Source organism: Taudactylus pleione, unplaced genomic scaffold, assembly GCF_031769625.1.
Source record: "Taudactylus pleione unplaced genomic scaffold, aTauple2 ptg000073l, whole genome shotgun sequence".
In the NCBI taxonomy this organism is placed as follows: domain Eukaryota; kingdom Metazoa; phylum Chordata; class Amphibia; order Anura; family Myobatrachidae; genus Taudactylus; species Taudactylus pleione.
This window is the reverse complement of record NW_028284475.1, coordinates 410,075-431,892: the sequence shown is the minus strand read 5'-3', so window position 1 is coordinate 431,892 and position 21,818 is coordinate 410,075. Positions and strand designations below refer to the sequence as shown.

Here is a 21,818-nt window from a genome sequence, read left to right as displayed (position 1 = left end):
CCCCACCTTTTACAGAGGGTAATGGGGAGAGTGACAGAGACTGCCCCACCTTTTACAGAGGGTAATGGGGAGAGTGACAGAGACTGTCCCCACCTTTTACAGAGGATAATGGGGAGAGTGACAGAGACTGTCCCCACCTTTTACAGAGGGTAATGGGGAGAGTGACAGAGACTGCCCCCACCTTTTACAGAGGGTAATGGGGAGAGTGGCAGAGACTGTCCCCACCTTTTACAGATGGTAATGAAGAGAGTGGCAGAGACTGTCCCCACCTTTTACAGAGGGTAATGAGAGTGACAGAGACTGCCCCCACCTTTTACAGAGGGTAATGAGGAGAGTGGCAGAGACTGTCCCCACCTTTTACAGAGGGTAATGGGGAGAGTGACAGAGACTGTCCCCACCTTTTACAGAGGGTAATGGGGAGAGTGGCAGAGACTGTCCCCACCTTTTACAGAGGGTAATGGGGAGAGTGACAGAGACTGTCCCCACCTATTACAGAGGGTAATGGGGAGAGTGGCAGAGACTGTCCCCACCTTTTACAGAGGGTAATGGGGAGAGTGACAGAGACTGTCCCCACCTTTTACAGATGGTAATGGGGAGAGTGGCAGAGACTGCCCCCACCTTTTACAGAGGGTAATGGGGAGAGTGGCAGAGACTGCCCCCACCTTTTACAGAGGGTAATGGGGAGAGTGGCAGAGACTGCCCCCACCTTTTACAGAGGGTAATGGGGAGAGTGGCAGAGACTGCCCCACCTTTTACAGAGGGTAATGGGGAGAGTGATAGAGACTGTCCCCACCTTTTACAGAGGGTAATGGGGAGAGTGACAGAGACTGCCCCCACCTTTTACAGAGGGTAATGGGGAGAGTGACAGAGACTGCCTCGGGTAATGGGGAGAGTGTCAGATACTACCTTATTCTCAAACCGTTTTGAGAGAGTGTCAGAGACTTTGCAGAGTGATGGGGAGAGTGAGAGAGGCTCCGGGACCCCCTATATTTGGAGCCAGTCTGCCCCCTCAGAGTGTGAGTGAGAGATTTGCTGTGAACAGCAGTCTGACCAGAGAGAGAGAGGCACAGAGAGAGAGAGGCAGAAGAGACCGCCTCCCATTGAGCCATGAAGGAAATGTACATCCTCTCCCCCGGGAATGGCTGGAAGCTCTGCCTGACGTGACTGGGAGCTCTAATCACATATCTGTTTTTCAGGCTGCTGATCCGCCTATTGTTAGATGTATGTGTTGCTGACAGCCTGAGACCTCTCTGCCCCCTGCTCTGTGCTGTGTGACTGCTGAGGCTCCCTCCGGAGTGTGAGGAGCCCCCTCTTACCTGGGAAACATCCACAGGTCCTATAGAGGACCCCAGCAGATCTTCTGTAGACCACCTTGTGTCCAGGCATCATTACACCCCCCTTGGTGAATAACCGGCCAAGACCCCATCCCTGAAACCCTACCGCAGTTCATTCTTCCTAGACGGACCTAGGACATAATCAAAATACTCTCTGTGAGGAGAAATCTGGTCCTGCGTCCCACTTCAAAGGCTAGGCTGGGACCGCCACAATCTAGAAAAGCCCCTGACCCCACCTCAGAAATTAATCCTGAGACCCTGGCAGCGGTGGGGGCCAGAGAAGCAAGTACCAGTCACTGGATACTGGGAACCCCTGGATAGTGCAGGACAGTTTGGGGCCCCTGCGGCCCTTGGCTCTAATCATGGCAAAGTGGTTTAAGGAGCTTCCTTTGACACTGAAGAATGTTTCAGACAGAGCTAAGCCTGGGTTCCCGGGGGCCAAAACGCTGCCCAAAGTCGGAGCCTCCCGCAAAAACTCTTGCACGGATTCGGTGGCGCCCCAAGGTTCCTCCGTGAAGAATCGCAAGAACTCCTCGTCCGAGGGTCAGGGCAAAGCTGTGAAGGATAGCCGGCTGTCCAGAGAGGGCCTGCAGAGTCTTTTACCCGGCAAGAGCCGAAAAAATTCCAGGGATGAAATTGGTGTTCACCGGGCTCCTAAGGGACACAGCACATACATTAACCGCCTCATCAAGGTGGACCCCAGCCTGCAGGAGAAGAACGGAAGGAACTTCCAGGAGACCGATGAACCGGGACAAGAGAAGGAGAAGGGGGTCAAGGAGGAAACAGTGAGTACATAATGTCACATCTTAATTGGGCATTTATCCTACCTATAAATGGGGGTTATTTGCACTTTATTAATCTCTATTTAAAGGAATAGCAGCTGGGATGAGCTGCCATAGGAACAGCTCCACCTAGGGGTCATATATTAGTTTTACACTCTCTACATCTAATTTTTAAAAAATTTTTGTAAGAGTGATGTCTCTTTAACTGCTATCACTATTGTTACCAGTGCGTGGTCCCTACACTAATGGTGCATACACACGGTCAGATTTTTCTTCAGATCTGAACGATGGGCAGCACAGACGGTGTCATGGTTAGCGTTACTGCCTCACAGCACTGAGGTCGTGGGTTCAATTCCCACCACGTCCCTAACTGTGCGGAGTTTGTATATTCTCCCTGTGCTTGCGTGGGTTTCTTCCGGGTACTCCGGTTTCCTCCCACACTCCAAAAATATACTGGTAGGTTAATTGGCTCCCAGCTAAAATTAACCCTAGTGTGTATGTGTGTGAGCGTGTGTTAGGGAATATAGAGTGTAAGCTCCACTGGGGCAGGGACTGATGTAAATGGCCAAATATTCTCTGTAAAGCGCTGCGGAATATGTGTGCGCTATATAAATAATTGGTAATAATAATAACGATTAAAAAAATTGTTCAATCATTCATATCTGAAGGAAAATCTGACATATGTGACATGTATGAACGATGCGCGTTCCCGATGGTCAGATAACGGTATCTGATGTGTTTACAGTCAGACTTGGACGATTACATTAATTTTCATGCAGTCAAAAATCATTCGTAGTTCAAATCGTTCATCTGACAAATCTGACCGTGTGTATGCACCTTAAAGAAGTATACACACGGTCAGATTTTTCTTCAGATCTGAACGATAACGATTTTAAAAATAGTTCAATCGTCCATATCTGAAAGAAAAATGTGACAATGTGTGCAACAATGAACGATGCGCGTTCCCATTTGTCAACGAACGCTATCTGACATCTGATGTGTTTGCAGTCCAGTTTTGTACGATTTCCATTCATTTTAATACAGGCTGAAATCGTTCAATCATTTGTAAATTGTTCAATCGTCCAATCGTTGAGTCGTTCAATCGTTCATCTGACCGTGTGTATGCACCTTAATGCACACACTTTCTTTAATATAACCCAGAATTAATGAGGCCATTGTATTGCTGATTGCATTGTGGTTGGGGTGCTGCAACCTGGCATACAAGAGTTATTCTATGTTACTGATTAACAGGACATCAGCCAGGAACGTGCCTTATTCTAAGAGAATTTATTACTTGTAGATCTCTACTTGCTGAGTAAAAGCCATAAAAAATATTTATTCTGCAGTTTTCACAATATTTTAGCCCTTGGTGGCGCTGTTTCATCGTCATAGATGGATCTACGTGCAGAACGACCAGTGAGTAGCCGCAATCATGGATACTGAGGCGTCTGATTGGTCCTGCCGCTCACTGGCCTAAAGTGACATCACGTGACCCGATGGGGCTACTTATAAATATTAGGAGCACGCACTGGGCAGGGGACCAGTGCACTTAAGGATGTGGCCACCAAGGGTTAGCCCACGCATTGCATTTAGGGGCGATTAAAGCCACACGGCCTCACGTATTTACCATCCTTAACCTCCTCTTCCAACACAGATCATCATCCTGGAGGATTACGCTGACCCTTACGATGCCACGCGCACCAAAGGACAGCGCGACATGGAGAGGGTCGGGGAGAACGACGGGTACATGGAGCCCTACGATGCACAGCAGATGATAACTGGTGAGTGGAATTATCGGCCTTTAGTTTGGCCAGGACGTATTCCACCACCGAAAGGAGAGTCCCTGTTACTACCACACGGTCACCTGTTACTACCGCACAGTCCCCTCTTCTCTGTCTGTGATACTACACACACACACACACACACACACACACGTTGTGTATGACTTTCCATCGCCTCCTCCCCCTGGAAAATATAGAGAGAAATTAGGAAGTGTCCTGTGGTATACATGAACTCTTTCATAGCCAAAGGTCTTGGATAGTACATTGTGATCACTATTATGGAGATACCCCTGTCCCCCTGGGCTGCTTCCTTCATGGCGGCAGTGGGGGAGGGTCGGGTAGCTGAAGTCCATGACCCTGTAGTTGGAGCTGTGACTATGTGCTCCTTTCCCAAACTCCAGTCCTTATCTCTCCCTCCAGGAGGAAACGCCAGTTTCCTGCTCCCCCTCCCTCCACCGTGTCCCTGGAAGTGGATATCCAATACCCCCCCCATGAGCCATACCAGACTTTAAACATTTAACAGTGCTGCATATAGAGCAATATGTGTATATATTCCAAGGGCAAACTCCTTTTACACCAGGCCAGAATTTACTGCTGGTGCCTGCTTTTTTTGTGGGGGAACACTGCTTTGTACTATGGGCCTGATTCAGACCCGCTCGCGAGCGCTATGCGCTCACAAGCGGGTCGATGGTGGCCCAGTGCGCATGCGCCCGACGGAGCCGGCTCCATTGTGCGCATGCGCGAGACCCGGATAGCGACGGGCAAGCCATCACTCCGGGTCTCGTACCAAAGGGGGCGTGCTGTCGATGTTGAGTGACAGCACGCCCCCTTTGGTGGGTGGGCCGGGGGCGTGGCTGCCCAGACAGAGGCGTTCCCATGGGAGCGCCTACCGTCTGGGGCCGGCCCCACTGACATCACAAGTGATATCAGTGGGAGTGCTTTCGGCTCTGTTAGAGCCGAAAGCACTCTAGAGCTTGCGGCAACGAGACCCTACCACAAGGGTCACGTTACAAGCCCGATGGTCTTGATCATCGCTACAATCTTCCTGGCCGCTCGCTATAGCTGCGGGTGGACACCCGCAGCTATGCGAGCGGCCAGGAGGCCGCTCTAAAAAAACAGAAGGCCGGCCCTGATTCAGAGCGAGCACTCTGTCAGAGCATCCGGCTCTGAATCAGGCCCTGTATGTACAGGAATCCTAAGCAGAGCAGAACCTGGCAGATTAATTGGGAACGGTCCATGTAGCAGAGGAGATCATCCGAGCCATAATGCTGTGGAACCAGAAGTGTCAGCATGCTTTCCCAGACCCTGATGCCCCTATGGGCATGAAATGATTGTTATGTTGTGGAGTACATGGGTGGACGTTTATGAATCTAGTAGCAGGTAGCAGCTAATTAGTCCTGTGCATAGGTGCTGAGGTCCTCCTGCTCTTACTGATGTCCCTGCAGTTTCCGTATGACAGATGTAAATGTTATATTATGAGTAATGCTGCAGTAATGGGGCTCCTGGGGTGTATTTATGAGGCTGGATAAATAGGGCTGCCTTCGCTGTATACTAACACGGATCTGTATGTGACTCTCCATGCGTATCCAGGGCCCAGTTCTGTTTTAACTAAAAAGGTATTTTCCAAATTATATGCCCCCTTTGTGGACTTGGGTGTGACTTCCCCTGTCTGCTTCCTGCCTCTCGGGCTGGCTTCCTATTGTGGACAGCTAAATGCGCCTACAGGAAGCCATGGCGGCTAACAGGATGGGCCCTGTTGCCATGGCGCCATGAGAATGGGATAGCCAGCTGTCCAGGCTCCAGCAGTGGCGCAGGGGGTGTGGGCCAGAATGGGTGGAGTCAGCCGGGAAGAATGGGCTTGTATCCCTGTCTTATCTGGTCACACTGTGCTCAGGAATAGCTCCATCACCTTCCTAATACCAGGGCGTGTCTTTCCAATTCTGACTCGCTTGTTTTTGGTACAAAAAGTTGCTGTGGAAATAAACACTCCATGTCCTATTCTGCGGAGTGACAGCTGTTTCTCGCAGCTCTAACCAAAATAAATTCCACACTGATCCACCCTTTCTTTCTTCCTAAAAATTCTTTCCAGCCGGCCCCTGTCACAGGAGGTAAGTAGCATCACATTGTGCACCCTCCCCCAGGTTGTGGAGTGAGGAACAACAGAGCTTGGCGTGGAAAAAATCCATGGCCGATGCATCGTAGCGCTTTGTATACAGGTTCAGAATGAGTCGCACACAGATATACAAGTGTCGCATATCAAAGAAATCAGCGCAGTCTCCTGGTGCATCTCGGTCACATCGCTTTGCAAATACGACGCATTTTTTGGTCGAAAAGACGCTAGCAGAGTCGCATGGCACCTGGTGTGCCAAGAGAGGCTGTGTGGCGTAACTGCAACAATAGGGTATGTATTAATAAAATGTGTATTCTAGTCCTTTATGTGCTATTACAGATCTATAGCCTGTGTGTGTTATAGTATACATTAGAATATATACTGTATACCTAGGGAATCATCGCCCTATAAACTATAAGTGGAAAATGGCCATAGATGATTGTGAACAGTCTTTTTTCCTACTGTTAGTGAGAGCTGCCAGGTGGTTATCTGCAGAGGGATACATCCTATATCTCCGCAGATGGGATTCCCGACACCGGTATCCCGAAGGCAAGTAGACACTGGGGGGAGGGTTAGGTTTAGAGAGCGGGGAGGGGGAGGTTAGGTTTAGGCACTGAGGGGGAGGTTAGGGTCAGGCATCGGGAAGGGAGGGTTAGTATAGAGAAAGGGGGAAGGTTAGGATACCGACCGACAGGTGTCTGTATCACTACCCTGGGCCATATTCAATTAGATTCGCACCCGTAATACTTTTCCGCTTGCCGTACTTTTCGCCTACATCGCGTGTTTTGGACACGAAAGTTTTCATGTGCGCCCCCACTATTCATCGTATTCAATTCCAAAGGATGTGAAAACGCGTCCCGGCGAAACTCAAACAGGCGACAGGCTGATTTCCCCATCTCTGACAGCACTTAACACCCCCCAAAAGATGCACTGACATTGGGGATCAGTATAGATTAGCCCCCCTGAAGCTATTTGGGGTACTTAAGTGCTTTCAATTGCCTCTATATAGCGTCTTTGCACAAATGGTGAAGAATAGCATTAAGCAGTATTTTGGGGAGAATATAAGTATTCCTGTCACATTTGGGGTACATGAAAGTGGGTGCAAGCATGGTTTGAAGTTTTAAGTGGCGTCAAAAACGTACCTTCAGCAAGCACCTGCAATCCAAAATCCTTTGGGGGCTGTCCAAAGGGTGCACAGCGGTTTCCGCACCTGTGCACCCCAAAACCGCAACTCTTCACTTTTTTACGCTTGCAATTCATCAAATCTTTTTCGCCTATTACATCGCATTGACTTTCCACGTACGCGAAAAGTCTTTGCAATTGAATACGGTGAATAGTTTCCGCCTGGCGAAATGACTTCATCCGCGATCCATTTTTGCGGATTCCGATTTTTCGCCGCTATTTTAATACGGGCCCCTGTCGGGTTGTCGGCGTTAGGAGTTTGGACATAGGCATCCCATACACCAGGGGAGTTTTAAGAGACGGGGGCCCGTGTTCACTCCCTGTCCAGTGCCCCCTCCTCTCTGCCCGGCGGCCGCCACGCGCTGACAGCCTCAGTAGCCTCAGGGCACTAGTCTGCCTGCAATCTTCTCCGTATGCGCAGAGCCATTTTCCAGGCATTTTGTGTAGCGCCTCTCCAGCTGACGTGGGATTTCGGAAGGGTAAGTATTAAACAGTATGGGTGCTGTGTGGGCTACCCCTGCACCACACACCCTGCATCCATTATAGATACGTCCCTGCTGTACTCATTCCCCAGTAGACTCCCCTAACCCTGCAATGATGAAGGGGGAAATAGGATACCATCGGTTTTGCTTAATGGACATATCAGCCTGTCCTCCCTCATAGTAATCATGCTCCATCCCATTGCTTATTATGCCACCAGCTTGAAAAATCCCAGCACGGGCAGCTCCAGAATAACGCGGAACCTGGATATGTATTACCTAATATATCCTGCAAATACTCCTAATATCACTTCTGATTGATCTCGGCACTTAGTACAATGCTCATTTAAAGGACTATTAAAGGAGGAAAGAAATAAATATTTTAGAAAAACTTCAGTTTTTTCCTTAATCCAGTGGTTCCCAAACTGTGCAGCGTGGCACCCTGGGGTGCCTCGGGACACTTGCAGGGGTGCCTCAGGTTGGTGGTCCAGCACCAATTCAAATTAATTATGGTCAATATAATGTAAATACGTGATCATACAGAAGTGCAAACCTGTCCCCCACCACTACATAACAGGTTCACTAAGGATGGCAGGTCAGCGCAATTTACTTCACTTTACAATTTTACTGCATTTTTTTCTGAATTTCTCAATAACAAACATTTGGCTTAGGGGTCCCGTGAAAACATGGCTGATACTCTACGGCGCCGTGATTCAAAAAAGTTTGGGAACCTCTGCCTTAATCTGTGATCATTTTAAAATACAATAAAACCTGAAAGATTTTACAGTTTATTACGGTTGGGTAGCACCATCTACAGGCTGCAAATGGGTATGACAGGCTGCTACATATAACATGACTAAAAGACACCCCCCCCCCCCTTTCCCCAGACTTGGGCATCCTGTATTTCGAAACAGCTGGAGAAGCATAAGTTATGCTGGGCAAACACTGTACAATTATCTGCCCAGTCTGGCTGGTTGGAATGAAAACCTGGTAATGTATGGGAGCAAATGCCAGTCGATCATATGGTCTTAAACACTGGAAAACGGACAAATAACGATTGTTCACATTGGTTAAATTTGTGTGTTTTATCTTTGAACCAATTTGTCTTAACGACCATTTTTGTCTGTTTTCCAGTGTTTGTGAGCAAATGGTAGATTGTCATTTGCTCCCATACATTACCAGGTTTTACTTCCAACCAGCCAGATTGGACAGATATCTTACAGAGAATTGTATAGTGTATGCCCAGCATTACATGTGAATCTATAAAAGCTGTATAATTACAGGATTACTATCTGTTCAAATGGAGCAACTCTCAATAGGCCTGATTCAGGATTTGCTGGCCTCGGCTATGGAGCTGTGAGGGGCAATCTAAGTAACCTCAGGGTTACGCAGATGGCCGATGGTCTCTCAAAAGATCCGATGCCACGTCTTAGGATGCAGGGCTCAGATCTGCGATGCTGTCAGGAGATGCCTATTTAAATCAGGCCTCTCCTGCTGTATTAGTATATTAGTTGTACAGTATTACACAGACTCTTCCCTGCAGCTGTACAATACTGTACCCCTCTGTATCAGGCCCCTCCTGCTGTATTAGTATATTAGTTGTACAGTATTACACAGACACTTCCCTGCAGCTGTACAATACTGTACCCCTCTGTATCAGGCCCCTCCTGCTGTATTAGTATATTAGTTATACAGTATTACACAGACACTTCCCTGCAGCTGTACAATACTGTACCTCTCTGTATCAGGCCTCTCCTGCTGTATTAGTATATTAGTTGTACAGTATTACACAGACTCTTCCCTGCAGCTGTACAATACTGTACCCCTCTGTATCAGGCCCCTCCTGCTGTATTAGTATATTAGTTATACAGTATTACACAGACACTTCCCTGCAGCTGTACAATACTGTACCCCTCTGTATCAGGCCCCTCCTGCTGTATTAGTATATTAGTTGTACAGTATTACACAGACTCTTCCCTGCAGCTGTACAATACCGTACCCCTCTGTATCAGGCCCCTCCTGCTGTATTAGTATATTAGTTATACAGTATTACACAGACTCTTCCCTGCAGCTGTACAATACTGTACCCCTCTGTATCAGGCCCCTCCTGCTGTATTAGTATATTAGTTATACAGTATTACACAGACACTTCCCTGCAGCTGTACAATACTGTACCTCTCTGTATCAGGCCCTTCCTGCTGTATTAGTATATTAGTTATACAGTATTACACAGACACTTCCCTGCAGCTGTACAATACTGTACCTCTCTGTATCAGGCCCCTCCTGCTGTATTAGTATATTAGTTATACAGTATTACACAGTCTCTTCCCTGCAGCTGTACAATACTGTACCTCTCTGTATCAGGCCCCTCCTGCTGTATTAGTATATTAGTTATACAGTATTACACAGACACTTCCCTGCAGCTGTACAATACTGTACCCCTCTGTATCAGGCCCCTCCTGCTGTATTAGTATATTAGTTGTACAGTATTACACAGACTCTTCCCTGCAGCTGTACAATACCGTACCCCTCTGTATCAGGCCCCTCCTGCTGTATTAGTATATTAGTTATACAGTATTACACAGACTCTTCCCTGCAGCTGTACAATACTGTACCCCTCTGTATCAGACCCCTCCTGCTGTATTAGTATATTAGTTGTACAGTATTACACAGACTCTTCCCTGCAGCTGTACAATACCGTACCCCTCTGTATCAGGCCCCTCCTGCTGTATTAGTATATTAGTTATACAGTATTACACAGACTCTTCCCTGCAGCTGTACAATACCGTACCTCTCTGTATCAGCCCTCTCCTGCTGTATTAGTATATTAGTTATACAGTATTACACAGACACTTCCCTGCAGCTGTACAATACTGTACCCCTCTGTATCAGGCCTCTCCTGCTGTATTAGTATATTAGTTGTACAGTATTACACAGACTCTTCCCTGCAGCTGTACAATACTGTACCCCTCTGTATCAGGCCCCTCCTGCTGTATTAGTATATTAGTTGTACAGTATTACACAGACTCTTCCCTGCAGCTGTACAATACCGTACCCCTCTGTATCAGGCCTCTCCTGCTGTATTAGTGTATTAGTTATACAGTATTACACAGACACTTCCCTGCAGCTGTACAATACCGTACCCCTCTGTATCAGGCCTCTCCTGCTGTATTAGTATATTAGTTATACAGTATTACACACTCTTCCCTGCAGCTGTACAATACCGTACCCCTCTGTATCAGGCCCCTCCTGCTGTATTAGTATATTAGTTGTACAGTATTACACACACTCTTCCCTGCAGCTGTACAATACTGTACCCCTCTGTATCAGGCCTCTCCTGCTGTATTAGTATATTAGTTGTACAGTATTACACAGACTCTTCCCTGCAGCTGTACAATACCGTACCTCTCTGTATCAGGCCTCTCCTGCTGTATTAGTATATTAGTTGTACAGTATTACACAGACGCTTCCCTGCAGCTGTACAATACCGTACCCCTCTGTATCAGGCCTCTCCTGCTGTATTAGTGTATTAGTTATACAGTATTACACAGACTCTTCCCTGCAGCTGTACAATACTGTACCCCTCTGTATCAGGCCCCTCCTGCTGTATTAGTATATTAGTTATACAGTATTACACACACTCTTCCCTGCAGCTGTACAATACCGTACCTCTCTGTATCAGGCCCCTCCTGCTGTATTAGTATATTAGTTGTACAGTATTACACACTCTTCCCTGCAGCTGTACAATACCGTACCTCTCTGTATCAGGCCTCTCCTGCTGTATTAGTATATTAGTTATACAGTATTACACACACTCTTCCCTGCAGCTGTACAATACCGTACCTCTCTGTATCAGGCCTCTCCTGCTGTATTAGTATATTAGTTGTACAGTATTACACAGACTCTTCCCTGCAGCTGTACAATACCGTACCCCTCTGTATCAGGCCCCTCCTGCTGTATTAGTATATTAGTTATACAGTATTACACAGACTCTTCCCTGCAGCTGTACAATACCGTACCCCTCTGTATCAGGCCCCTCCTGCTGTATTAGTGTATTAGTATATTAGTTGTACAGTATTACACAGACGCTTCCCTGCAGCTGTACAATACTGTACCCCTCTGTATCAGGCCCCTCCTGCTGTATTAGTATATTAGTTATACAGTATTACACAGACTCTTCCCTGCAGCTGTACAATACCGTACCCCTCTGTATCAGGCCTCTCCTGCTGTATTAGTATATTAGTTATACAGTATTACACAGACTCTTCCCTGCAGCTGTACAATACCGTACCCCTCTGTATCAGGCCCCTCCTGCTGTATTAGTATATTAGTTATACAGTATTACACAGACTCTTCCCTGCAGCTGTACAATACCGTACCCCTCTGTATCAGGCCTCTCCTGCTGTATTAGTATATTAGTTGTACAGTATTACACAGACTCTTCCCTGCAGCTGTACAATACTGTACCCCTCTGTATCAGGCCCCTCCTGCTGTATTAGTATATTAGTTATACAGTATTACACAGACTCTTCCCTGCAGCTGTACAATACTGTACCCCTCTGTATCAGGCCCCTCCTGCTGTATTAGTATATTAGTTGTACAGTATTACACAGTCTCTTCCCTGCAGCTGTACAATACTGTACCCCTCTGTATCAGGCCTCTCCTGCTGTATTAGTATATTAGTTGTACAGTATTACACAGACTCTTCCCTGCAGCTGTACAATACTGTACCCCTCTGTATCAGGCCCCTCCTGCTGTATTAGTATATTAGTTATACAGTATTACACAGACTCTTCCCTGCAGCTGTACAATACTGTACCCCTCTGTATCAGGCCCCTCCTACTGTATTAGTATATTAGTTATACAGTATTACACAGACACTTCCCTGCAGCTGTACAATACTGTACCCCTCTGTATCAGGCCCCTCCTGCTGTATTAGTATATTAGTTATACAGTATTACACAGACTCTTCCCTGCAGCTGTACAATACTGTACCCCTCTGTATCAGGCCCCTCCTGCTGTATTAGTATATTAGTTATACAGTATTACACAGACACTTCCCTGCAGCTGTACAATACTGTACCTCTCTGTATCAGGCCTCTCCTGCTGTATTAGTATATTAGTTGTACAGTATTACACAGACTCTTCCCTGCAGCTGTACAATACCGTACCCCTCTGTATCAGGCCCCTCCTGCTGTATTAGTATATTAGTTATACAGTATTACACAGACTCTTCCCTGCAGCTGTACAATACTGTACCCCTCTGTATCAGGCCCCTCCTGCTGTATTAGTATATTAGTTATACAGTATTACACAGACACTTCCCTGCAGCTGTACAATACCGTACCTCTCTGTATCAGGCCCCTCCTGCTGTATTAGTATATTAGTTGTACAGTATTACACAGACTCTTCCCTGCAGCTGTACAATACCGTACCCCTCTGTATCAGGCCTCTCCTCCTGTATTAGTATATTAGTTGTACAGTATTACACAGACTCTTCCCTGCAGCTGTACAATACCGTACCCCTCTGTATCAGGCCTCTCCTGCTGTATTAGTATATTAGTTATACAGTATTACACAGACTCTTCCCTGCAGCTGTACAATACTGTACCCCTCTGTATCAGGCCCCTCCTGCTGTATTAGTATATTAGTTATACAGTATTACACAGACACTTCCCTGCAGCTGTACAATACCGTACCCCTCTGTATCAGGCCTCTCCTGCTGTATTAGTATATTAGTTGTACAGTATTACACAGACTCTTCCCTGCAGCTGTACAATACTGTACCCCTCTGTATCAGGCCTCTCCTGCTGTATTAGTATATTAGTTGTACAGTATTACACAGACTCTTCCCTGCAGCTGTACAATACCGTACCCCTCTGTATCAGGCCTCTCCTGCTGTATTAGTATATTAGTTGTACAGTATTACACAGACTCTTCCCTGCAGCTGTACAATACTGTACCTCTCTGTATCAGGCCCCTCCTGCTGTATTAGTATATTAGTTGTACAGTATTACACAGACACTTCCCTGCAGCTGTACAATACTGTACCCCTCTGTATCAGGCCCCTCCTGCTGTATTAGTATATTAGTTGTACAGTATTACACACTCTTCCCTGCAGCTGTACAATACTGTACCCCTCTGTATCAGGCCCCTCCTGCTGTATTAGTATATTAGTTATACAGTATTACACACACTCTTCCCTGCAGCTGTACAATACCGTACCTCTCTGTATCAGGCCTCTCCTGCTGTATTAGTATATTAGTTGTACAGTATTACACAGACTCTTCCCTGCAGCTGTACAATACCGTACCCCTCTGTATCAGGCCCCTCCTGCTGTATTAGTATATTAGTTGTACAGTATTACACACTCTTCCCTGCAGCTGTACAATACTGTACCTCTCTGTATCAGGCCTCTCCTGCTGTATTAGTATATTAGTATATTAGTTATACAGTATTACACAGAGTCTTCCCTGCAGCTGTACAATACCGTACCCCTCTGTATCAGGCCCCTCCTGCTGTATTAGTATATTAGTTATACAGTATTACACACACTCTTCCCTGCAGCTGTACAATACCGTACCCCTCTGTATCAGGCCTCTCCTGCTGTATTAGTATATTAGTTGTACAGTATTACACAGACACTTCCCTGCAGCTGTACAATACTGTACCCCTCTGTATCAGGCCTCTCCTGCTGTATTAGTATATTAGTTGTACAGTATTACACAGACACTTCCCTGCAGCTGTACAATACTGTACCCCTCTGTATCAGGCCTCTCCTGCTGTATTAGTATATTAGTTGTACAGTATTACACAGACTCTTCCCTGCAGCTGTACAATACTGTACCCCTCTGTATCAGGCCTCTCCTGCTGTATTAGTATATTAGTTGTACAGTATTACACAGTCTCTTCCCTGCAGCTGTACAATACCGTACCCCTCTGTATCAGGCCTCTCCTGCTGTATTAGTATATTAGTTGTACAGTATTACACAGACTCTTCCCTGCAGCTGTACAATACTGTACCTCTCTGTATCAGGCCCCTCCTGCTGTATTAGTATATTAGTTATACAGTATTACACAGACTCTTCCCTGCAGCTGTACAATACTGTACCTCTCTGTATCAGGCCCCTCCTGCTGTATTAGTATATTAGTTATACAGTATTACACAGACACTTCCCTGCAGCTGTACAATACTGTACCCCTCTGTATCAGGCCCCTCCTGCTGTATTAGTATATTAGTTGTACAGTATTACACAGACACTTCCCTGCAGCTGTACAATACCGTACCCCTCTGTATCAGGCCTCTCCTGCTGTATTAGTATATTAGTTGTACAGTATTACACAGACACTTCCCTGCAGCTGTACAATACTGTACCCCTCTGTATCAGGCCCCTCCTGCTGTATTAGTATATTAGTTGTACAGTATTACACACACTCTTCCCTGCAGCTGTACAATACTGTACCCCTCTGTATCAGGCCTCTCCTGCTGTATTAGTATATTAGTTATACAGTATTACACAGACACTTCCCTGCAGCTGTACAATACTGTACCCCTCTGTATCAGGCCCCTCCTGCTGTATTAGTATATTAGTTATACAGTATTACACAGACTCTTCCCTGCAGCTGTACAATACCGTACCTCTCTGTATCAGGCCTCTCCTGCTGTATTAGTATATTAGTTATACAGTATTACACAGACTCTTCCCTGCAGCTGTACAATACCGTACCCCTCTGTATCAGGCCCCTCCTGCTGTATTAGTATATTAGTTATACAGTATTACACAGACTCTTCCCTGCAGCTGTACAATACCGTACCCCTCTGTATCAGGCCTCTCCTGCTGTATTAGTATATTAGTTGTACAGTATTACACAGACTCTTCCCTGCAGCTGTACAATACCGTACCCCTCTGTATCAGGCCCCTCCTGCTGTATTAGTATATTAGTTGTACAGTATTACACAGACTCTTCCCTGCAGCTGTACAATACTGTACCCCTCTGTATCAGGCCTCTCCTGCTGTATTAGTATATTAGTTGTACAGTATTACACAGACTCTTCCCTGCAGCTGTACAATACCGTACCTCTCTGTATCAGGCCTCTCCTGCTGTATTAGTATATTAGTTATACAGTATTACACAGACGCTTCCCTGCAGCTGTACAATACCGTACCCCTCTGTATCAGGCCCCTCCTGCTGTATTAGTATATTAGTTGTACAGTATTACACAGACTCTTCCCTGCAGCTGTACAATACCGTACCCCTCTGTATCAGGCCCCTCCTGCTGTATTAGTATATTAGTTATACAGTATTACACAGACTCTTCCCTGCAGCTGTACAATACCGTACCTCTCTGTATCAGGCCCCTCCTGCTGTATTAGTATATTAGTTGTACAGTATTACACACTCTTCCCTGCAGCTGTACAATACTGTACCCCTCTGTATCAGGCCTCTCCTGCTGTATTAGTATATTAGTTGTACAGTATTACACACACTCTTCCCTGCAGCTGTACAATACCGTACCCCTCTGTATCAGGCCCCTCCTGCTGTATTAGTATATTAGTTATACAGTATTACACAGACTCTTCCCTGCAGCTGTACAATACTGTACCCCTCTGTATCAGGCCTCTCCTGCTGTATTAGTATATTAGTTATACAGTATTACACAGACTCTTCCCTGCAGCTGTACAATACCGTACCTCTCTGTATCAGGCCTCTCCTGCTGTATTAGTATATTAGTTGTACAGTATTACACACACTCTTCCCTGCAGCTGTACAATACCGTACCTCTCTGTATCAGGCCTCTCCTGCTGTATTAGTATATTAGTTGTACAGTATTACACACACTCTTCCCTGCAGCTGTACAATACCGTACCCCTCTGTATCAGGCCTCTCCTGCTGTATTAGTATATTAGTTGTACAGTATTACACAGACTCTTCCCTGCAGCTGTACAATACCGTACCCCTCTGTATCAGGCCCCTCCTGCTGTATTAGTATATTAGTTGTACAGTATTACACAGACTCTTCCCTGCAGCTGTACAATACCGTACCCCTCTGTATCAGGCCTCTCCTGCTGTATTAGTATATTAGTTATACAGTATTACACAGACTCTTCCCTGCACCTGTACAATACTGTACCCCTCTGTATCAGGCCCCTCCTGCTGTATTAGTATATTAGTTATACAGTATTACACAGACACTTCCCTGCAGCTGTACAATACCGTACCCCTCTGTATCAGGCCCCTCCTGCTGTATTAGTATATTAGTTGTACAGTATTACACACTCTTCCCTGCAGCTGTACAATACCGTACCCCTCTGTATCAGGCCCCTCCTGCTGTATTAGTATATTAGTTATACAGTATTACACAGACACTTCCCTGCAGCTGTACAATACTGTACCCCTCTGTATCAGGCCTCTCCTGCTGTATTAGTATATTAGTTGTACAGTATTACACAGACTCTTCCCTGCAGCTGTACAATACTGTACCCCTCTGTATCAGGCCTCTCCTGCTGTATTAGTATATTAGTTGTACAGTATTACACAGACTCTTCCCTGCAGCTGTACAATACTGTACCCCTCTGTATCAGGCCTCTCCTGCTGTATTAGTATATTAGTTATACAGTATTACACAGTCTCTTCCCTGCAGCTGTACAATACTGTACCTCTCTGTATCAGGCCCCTCCTGCTGTATTAGTATATTAGTTGTACAGTATTACACAGACTCTTCCCTGCAGCTGTACAATACTGTACCCCTCTGTATCAGGCCTCTCCTGCTGTATTAGTGTATTAGTTGTACAGTATTACACAGACTCTTCCCTGCAGCTGTACAATACTGTACCCCTCTGTATCAGGCCTCTCCTGCTGTATTAGTGTATTAGTTGTACAGTATTACACAGACTCTTCCCTGCAGCTGTACAATACTGTACCCCTCTGTATCAGGCCTCTCCTGCTGTATTAGTATATTAGTTATACAGTATTACACAGTCTCTTCCCTGCAGCTGTACAATACTGTACCCCTCTGTATCAGGCCCCTCCTGCTGTATTAGTATATTAGTTATACAGTATTACACAGACGCTTCCCTGCAGCTGTACAATACTGTACCCCTCTGTATCAGGCCCCTCCTGCTGTATTAGTATATTAGTTATACAGTATTACACAGACTCTTCCCTGCAGCTGTACAATACCGTACCTCTCTGTATCAGCCCTCTCCTGCTGTATTAGTATATTAGTTATACAGTATTACACAGACACTTCCCTGCAGCTGTACAATACTGTACCCCTCTGTATCAGGCCTCTCCTGCTGTATTAGTATATTAGTTGTACAGTATTACACAGACTCTTCCCTGCAGCTGTACAATACTGTACCCCTCTGTATCAGGCCCCTCCTGCTGTATTAGTATATTAGTTGTACAGTATTACACAGACTCTTCCCTGCAGCTGTACAATACCGTACCCCTCTGTATCAGGCCTCTCCTGCTGTATTAGTGTATTAGTTATACAGTATTACACAGACACTTCCCTGCAGCTGTACAATACCGTACCCCTCTGTATCAGGCCTCTCCTGCTGTATTAGTATATTAGTTATACAGTATTACACACTCTTCCCTGCAGCTGTACAATACCGTACCCCTCTGTATCAGGCCCCTCCTGCTGTATTAGTATATTAGTTGTACAGTATTACACACACTCTTCCCTGCAGCTGTACAATACTGTACCCCTCTGTATCAGGCCTCTCCTGCTGTATTAGTATATTAGTTGTACAGTATTACACAGACTCTTCCCTGCAGCTGTACAATACCGTACCTCTCTGTATCAGGCCTCTCCTGCTGTATTAGTATATTAGTTGTACAGTATTACACAGACGCTTCCCTGCAGCTGTACAATACCGTACCCCTCTGTATCAGGCCTCTCCTGCTGTATTAGTGTATTAGTTATACAGTATTACACAGACTCTTCCCTGCAGCTGTACAATACTGTACCCCTCTGTATCAGGCCCCTCCTGCTGTATTAGTATATTAGTTATACAGTATTACACACACTCTTCCCTGCAGCTGTACAATACCGTACCTCTCTGTATCAGGCCCCTCCTGCTGTATTAGTATATTAGTTGTACAGTATTACACACTCTTCCCTGCAGCTGTACAATACCGTACCTCTCTGTATCAGGCCTCTCCTGCTGTATTAGTATATTAGTTATACAGTATTACACACACTCTTCCCTGCAGCTGTACAATACCGTACCTCTCTGTATCAGGCCTCTCCTGCTGTATTAGTATATTAGTTGTACAGTATTACACAGACTCTTCCCTGCAGCTGTACAATACCGTACCCCTCTGTATCAGGCCCCTCCTGCTGTATTAGTATATTAGTTATACAGTATTACACAGACTCTTCCCTGCAGCTGTACAATACCGTACCCCTCTGTATCAGGCCCCTCCTGCTGTATTAGTGTATTAGTATATTAGTTGTACAGTATTACACAGACGCTTCCCTGCAGCTGTACAATACTGTACCCCTCTGTATCAGGCCCCTCCTGCTGTATTAGTATATTAGTTATACAGTATTACACAGACTCTTCCCTGCAGCTGTACAATACCGTACCCCTCTGTATCAGGCCTCTCCTGCTGTATTAGTATATTAGTTATACAGTATTACACAGACTCTTCCCTGCAGCTGTACAATACCGTACCCCTCTGTATCAGGCCCCTCCTGCTGTATTAGTATATTAGTTATACAGTATTACACAGACTCTTCCCTGCAGCTGTACAATACCGTACCCCTCTGTATCAGGCCTCTCCTGCTGTATTAGTATATTAGTTGTACAGTATTACACAGACTCTTCCCTGCAGCTGTACAATACTGTACCCCTCTGTATCAGGCCCCTCCTGCTGTATTAGTATATTAGTTATACAGTATTACACAGACTCTTCCCTGCAGCTGTACAATACTGTACCCCTCTGTATCAGGCCCCTCCTGCTGTATTAGTATATTAGTTGTACAGTATTACACAGTCTCTTCCCTGCAGCTGTACAATACTGTACCCCTCTGTATCAGGCCTCTCCTGCTGTATTAGTATATTAGTTGTACAGTATTACACAGACTCTTCCCTGCAGCTGTACAATACTGTACCCCTCTGTATCAGGCCCCTCCTGCTGTATTAGTATATTAGTTATACAGTATTACACAGACTCTTCCCTGCAGCTGTACAATACTGTACCCCTCTGTATCAGGCCCCTCCTGCTGTATTAGTATATTAGTTATACAGTATTACACAGACACTTCCCTGCAGCTGTACAATACTGTACCCCTCTGTATCAGGCCCCTCCTGCTGTATTAGTATATTAGTTATACAGTATTACACAGACTCTTCCCTGCAGCTGTACAATACTGTACCCCTCTGTATCAGGCCCCTCCTGCTGTATTAGTATATTAGTTATACAGTATTACACAGACACTTCCCTGCAGCTGTACAATACTGTACCTCTCTGTATCAGGCCCCTCCTGCTGTATTAGTATATTAGTTGTACAGTATTACACAGACGCTTCCCTGCAGCTGTACAATACCGTACCCCTCTGTATCAGGCCTCTCCTGCTGTATTAGTATATTAGTTGTACAGTATTACACAGACTCTTCCCTGCAGCTGTACAATACCGTACCCCTCTGTATCAGGCCCCTCCTGCTGTATTAGTATATTAGTTATACAGTATTACACAGACTCTTCCCTGCAGCTGTACAATACTGTACCCCTCTGTATCAGGCCCCTCCTGCTGTATTAGTATATTAGTTATACAGTATTACACAGACACTTCCCTGCAGCTGTACAATACCGTACCTCTCTGTATCAGGCCCCTCCTGCTGTATTAGTATATTAGTTGTACAGTATTACACAGACTCTTCCCTGCAGCTGTACAATACCGTACCCCTCTGTATCAGGCCTCTCCTCCTGTATTAGTATATTAGTTGTACAGTATTACACAGACTCTTCCCTGCAGCTGTACAATACCGTACCCCTCTGTATCAGGCCTCTCCTGCTGTATTAGTATATTAGTTATACAGTATTACACAGACTCTTCCCTGCAGCTGTACAATACTGTACCCCTCTGTATCAGGCCCCTCCTGCTGTATTAGTATATTAGTTATACAGTATTACACAGACACTTCCCTGCAGCTGTACAATACCGTACCCCTCTGTATCAGGCCTCTCCTGCTGTATTAGTATATTAGTTGTACAGTATTACACAGACTCTTCCCTGCAGCTGTACAATACTGTACCCCTCTGTATCAGGCCTCTCCTGCTGTATTAGTATATTAGTTGTACAGTATTACACAGACTCTTCCCTGCAGCTGTACAATACCGTACCCCTCTGTATCAGGCCTCTCCTGCTGTATTAGTATATTAGTTGTACAGTATTACACAGACTCTTCCCTGCAGCTGTACAATACTGTACCTCTCTGTATCAGGCCCCTCCTGCTGTATTAGTATATTAGTTGTACAGTATTACACAGACACTTCCCTGCAGCTGTACAATACTGTACCCCTCTGTATCAGGCCCCTCCTGCTGTATTAGTATATTAGTTGTACAGTATTACACACTCTTCCCTGCAGCTGTACAATACTGTACCCCTCTGTATCAGGCCCCTCCTGCTGTATTAGTATATTAGTTATACAGTATTACACACACTCTTCCCTGCAGCTGTACAATACCGTACCTCTCTGTATCAGGCCTCTCCTGCTGTATTAGTATATTAGTTGTACAGTATTACACAGACTCTTCCCTGCAGCTGTACAATACCGTACCCCTCTGTATCAGGCCCCTCCTGCTGTATTAGTATATTAGTTGTACAGTATTACACACTCTTCCCTGCAGCTGTACAATACTGTACCTCTCTGTATCAGGCCTCTCCTGCTGTATTAGTATATTAGTATATTAGTTATACAGTATTACACAGAGTCTTCCCTGCAGCTGTACAATACCGTACCCCTCTGTATCAGGCCCCTCCTGCTGTATTAGTATATTAGTTATACAGTATTACACACACTCTTCCCTGCAGCTGTACAATACCGTACCCCTCTGTATCAGGCCTCTCCTGCTGTATTAGTATATTAGTTGTACAGTATTACACAGACACTTCCCTGCAGCTGTACAATAC

General features: G+C 45.7%; 1 protein-coding gene across 1 annotated transcript in view; it reads left to right on the top strand.

The window, feature by feature from the left end:
- The first annotated feature begins 1,214 nt into the window (after positions 1-1,214).
- Positions 1,215-21,818, top strand: part of SHE (Src homology 2 domain containing E) — a 54,948-nt gene continuing 34,344 nt past the window's right edge. Inside the window, exons 1-2 of the mRNA XM_088467685.1 lie at positions 1,215-2,119; positions 3,771-3,897. Of these exons, the coding sequence (XP_088323811.1) occupies positions 1,697-2,119; positions 3,771-3,897 (550 nt within the window). The 5' untranslated portion in view covers positions 1,215-1,696. The remainder of the gene's footprint in view (positions 2,120-3,770; positions 3,898-21,818) is intronic.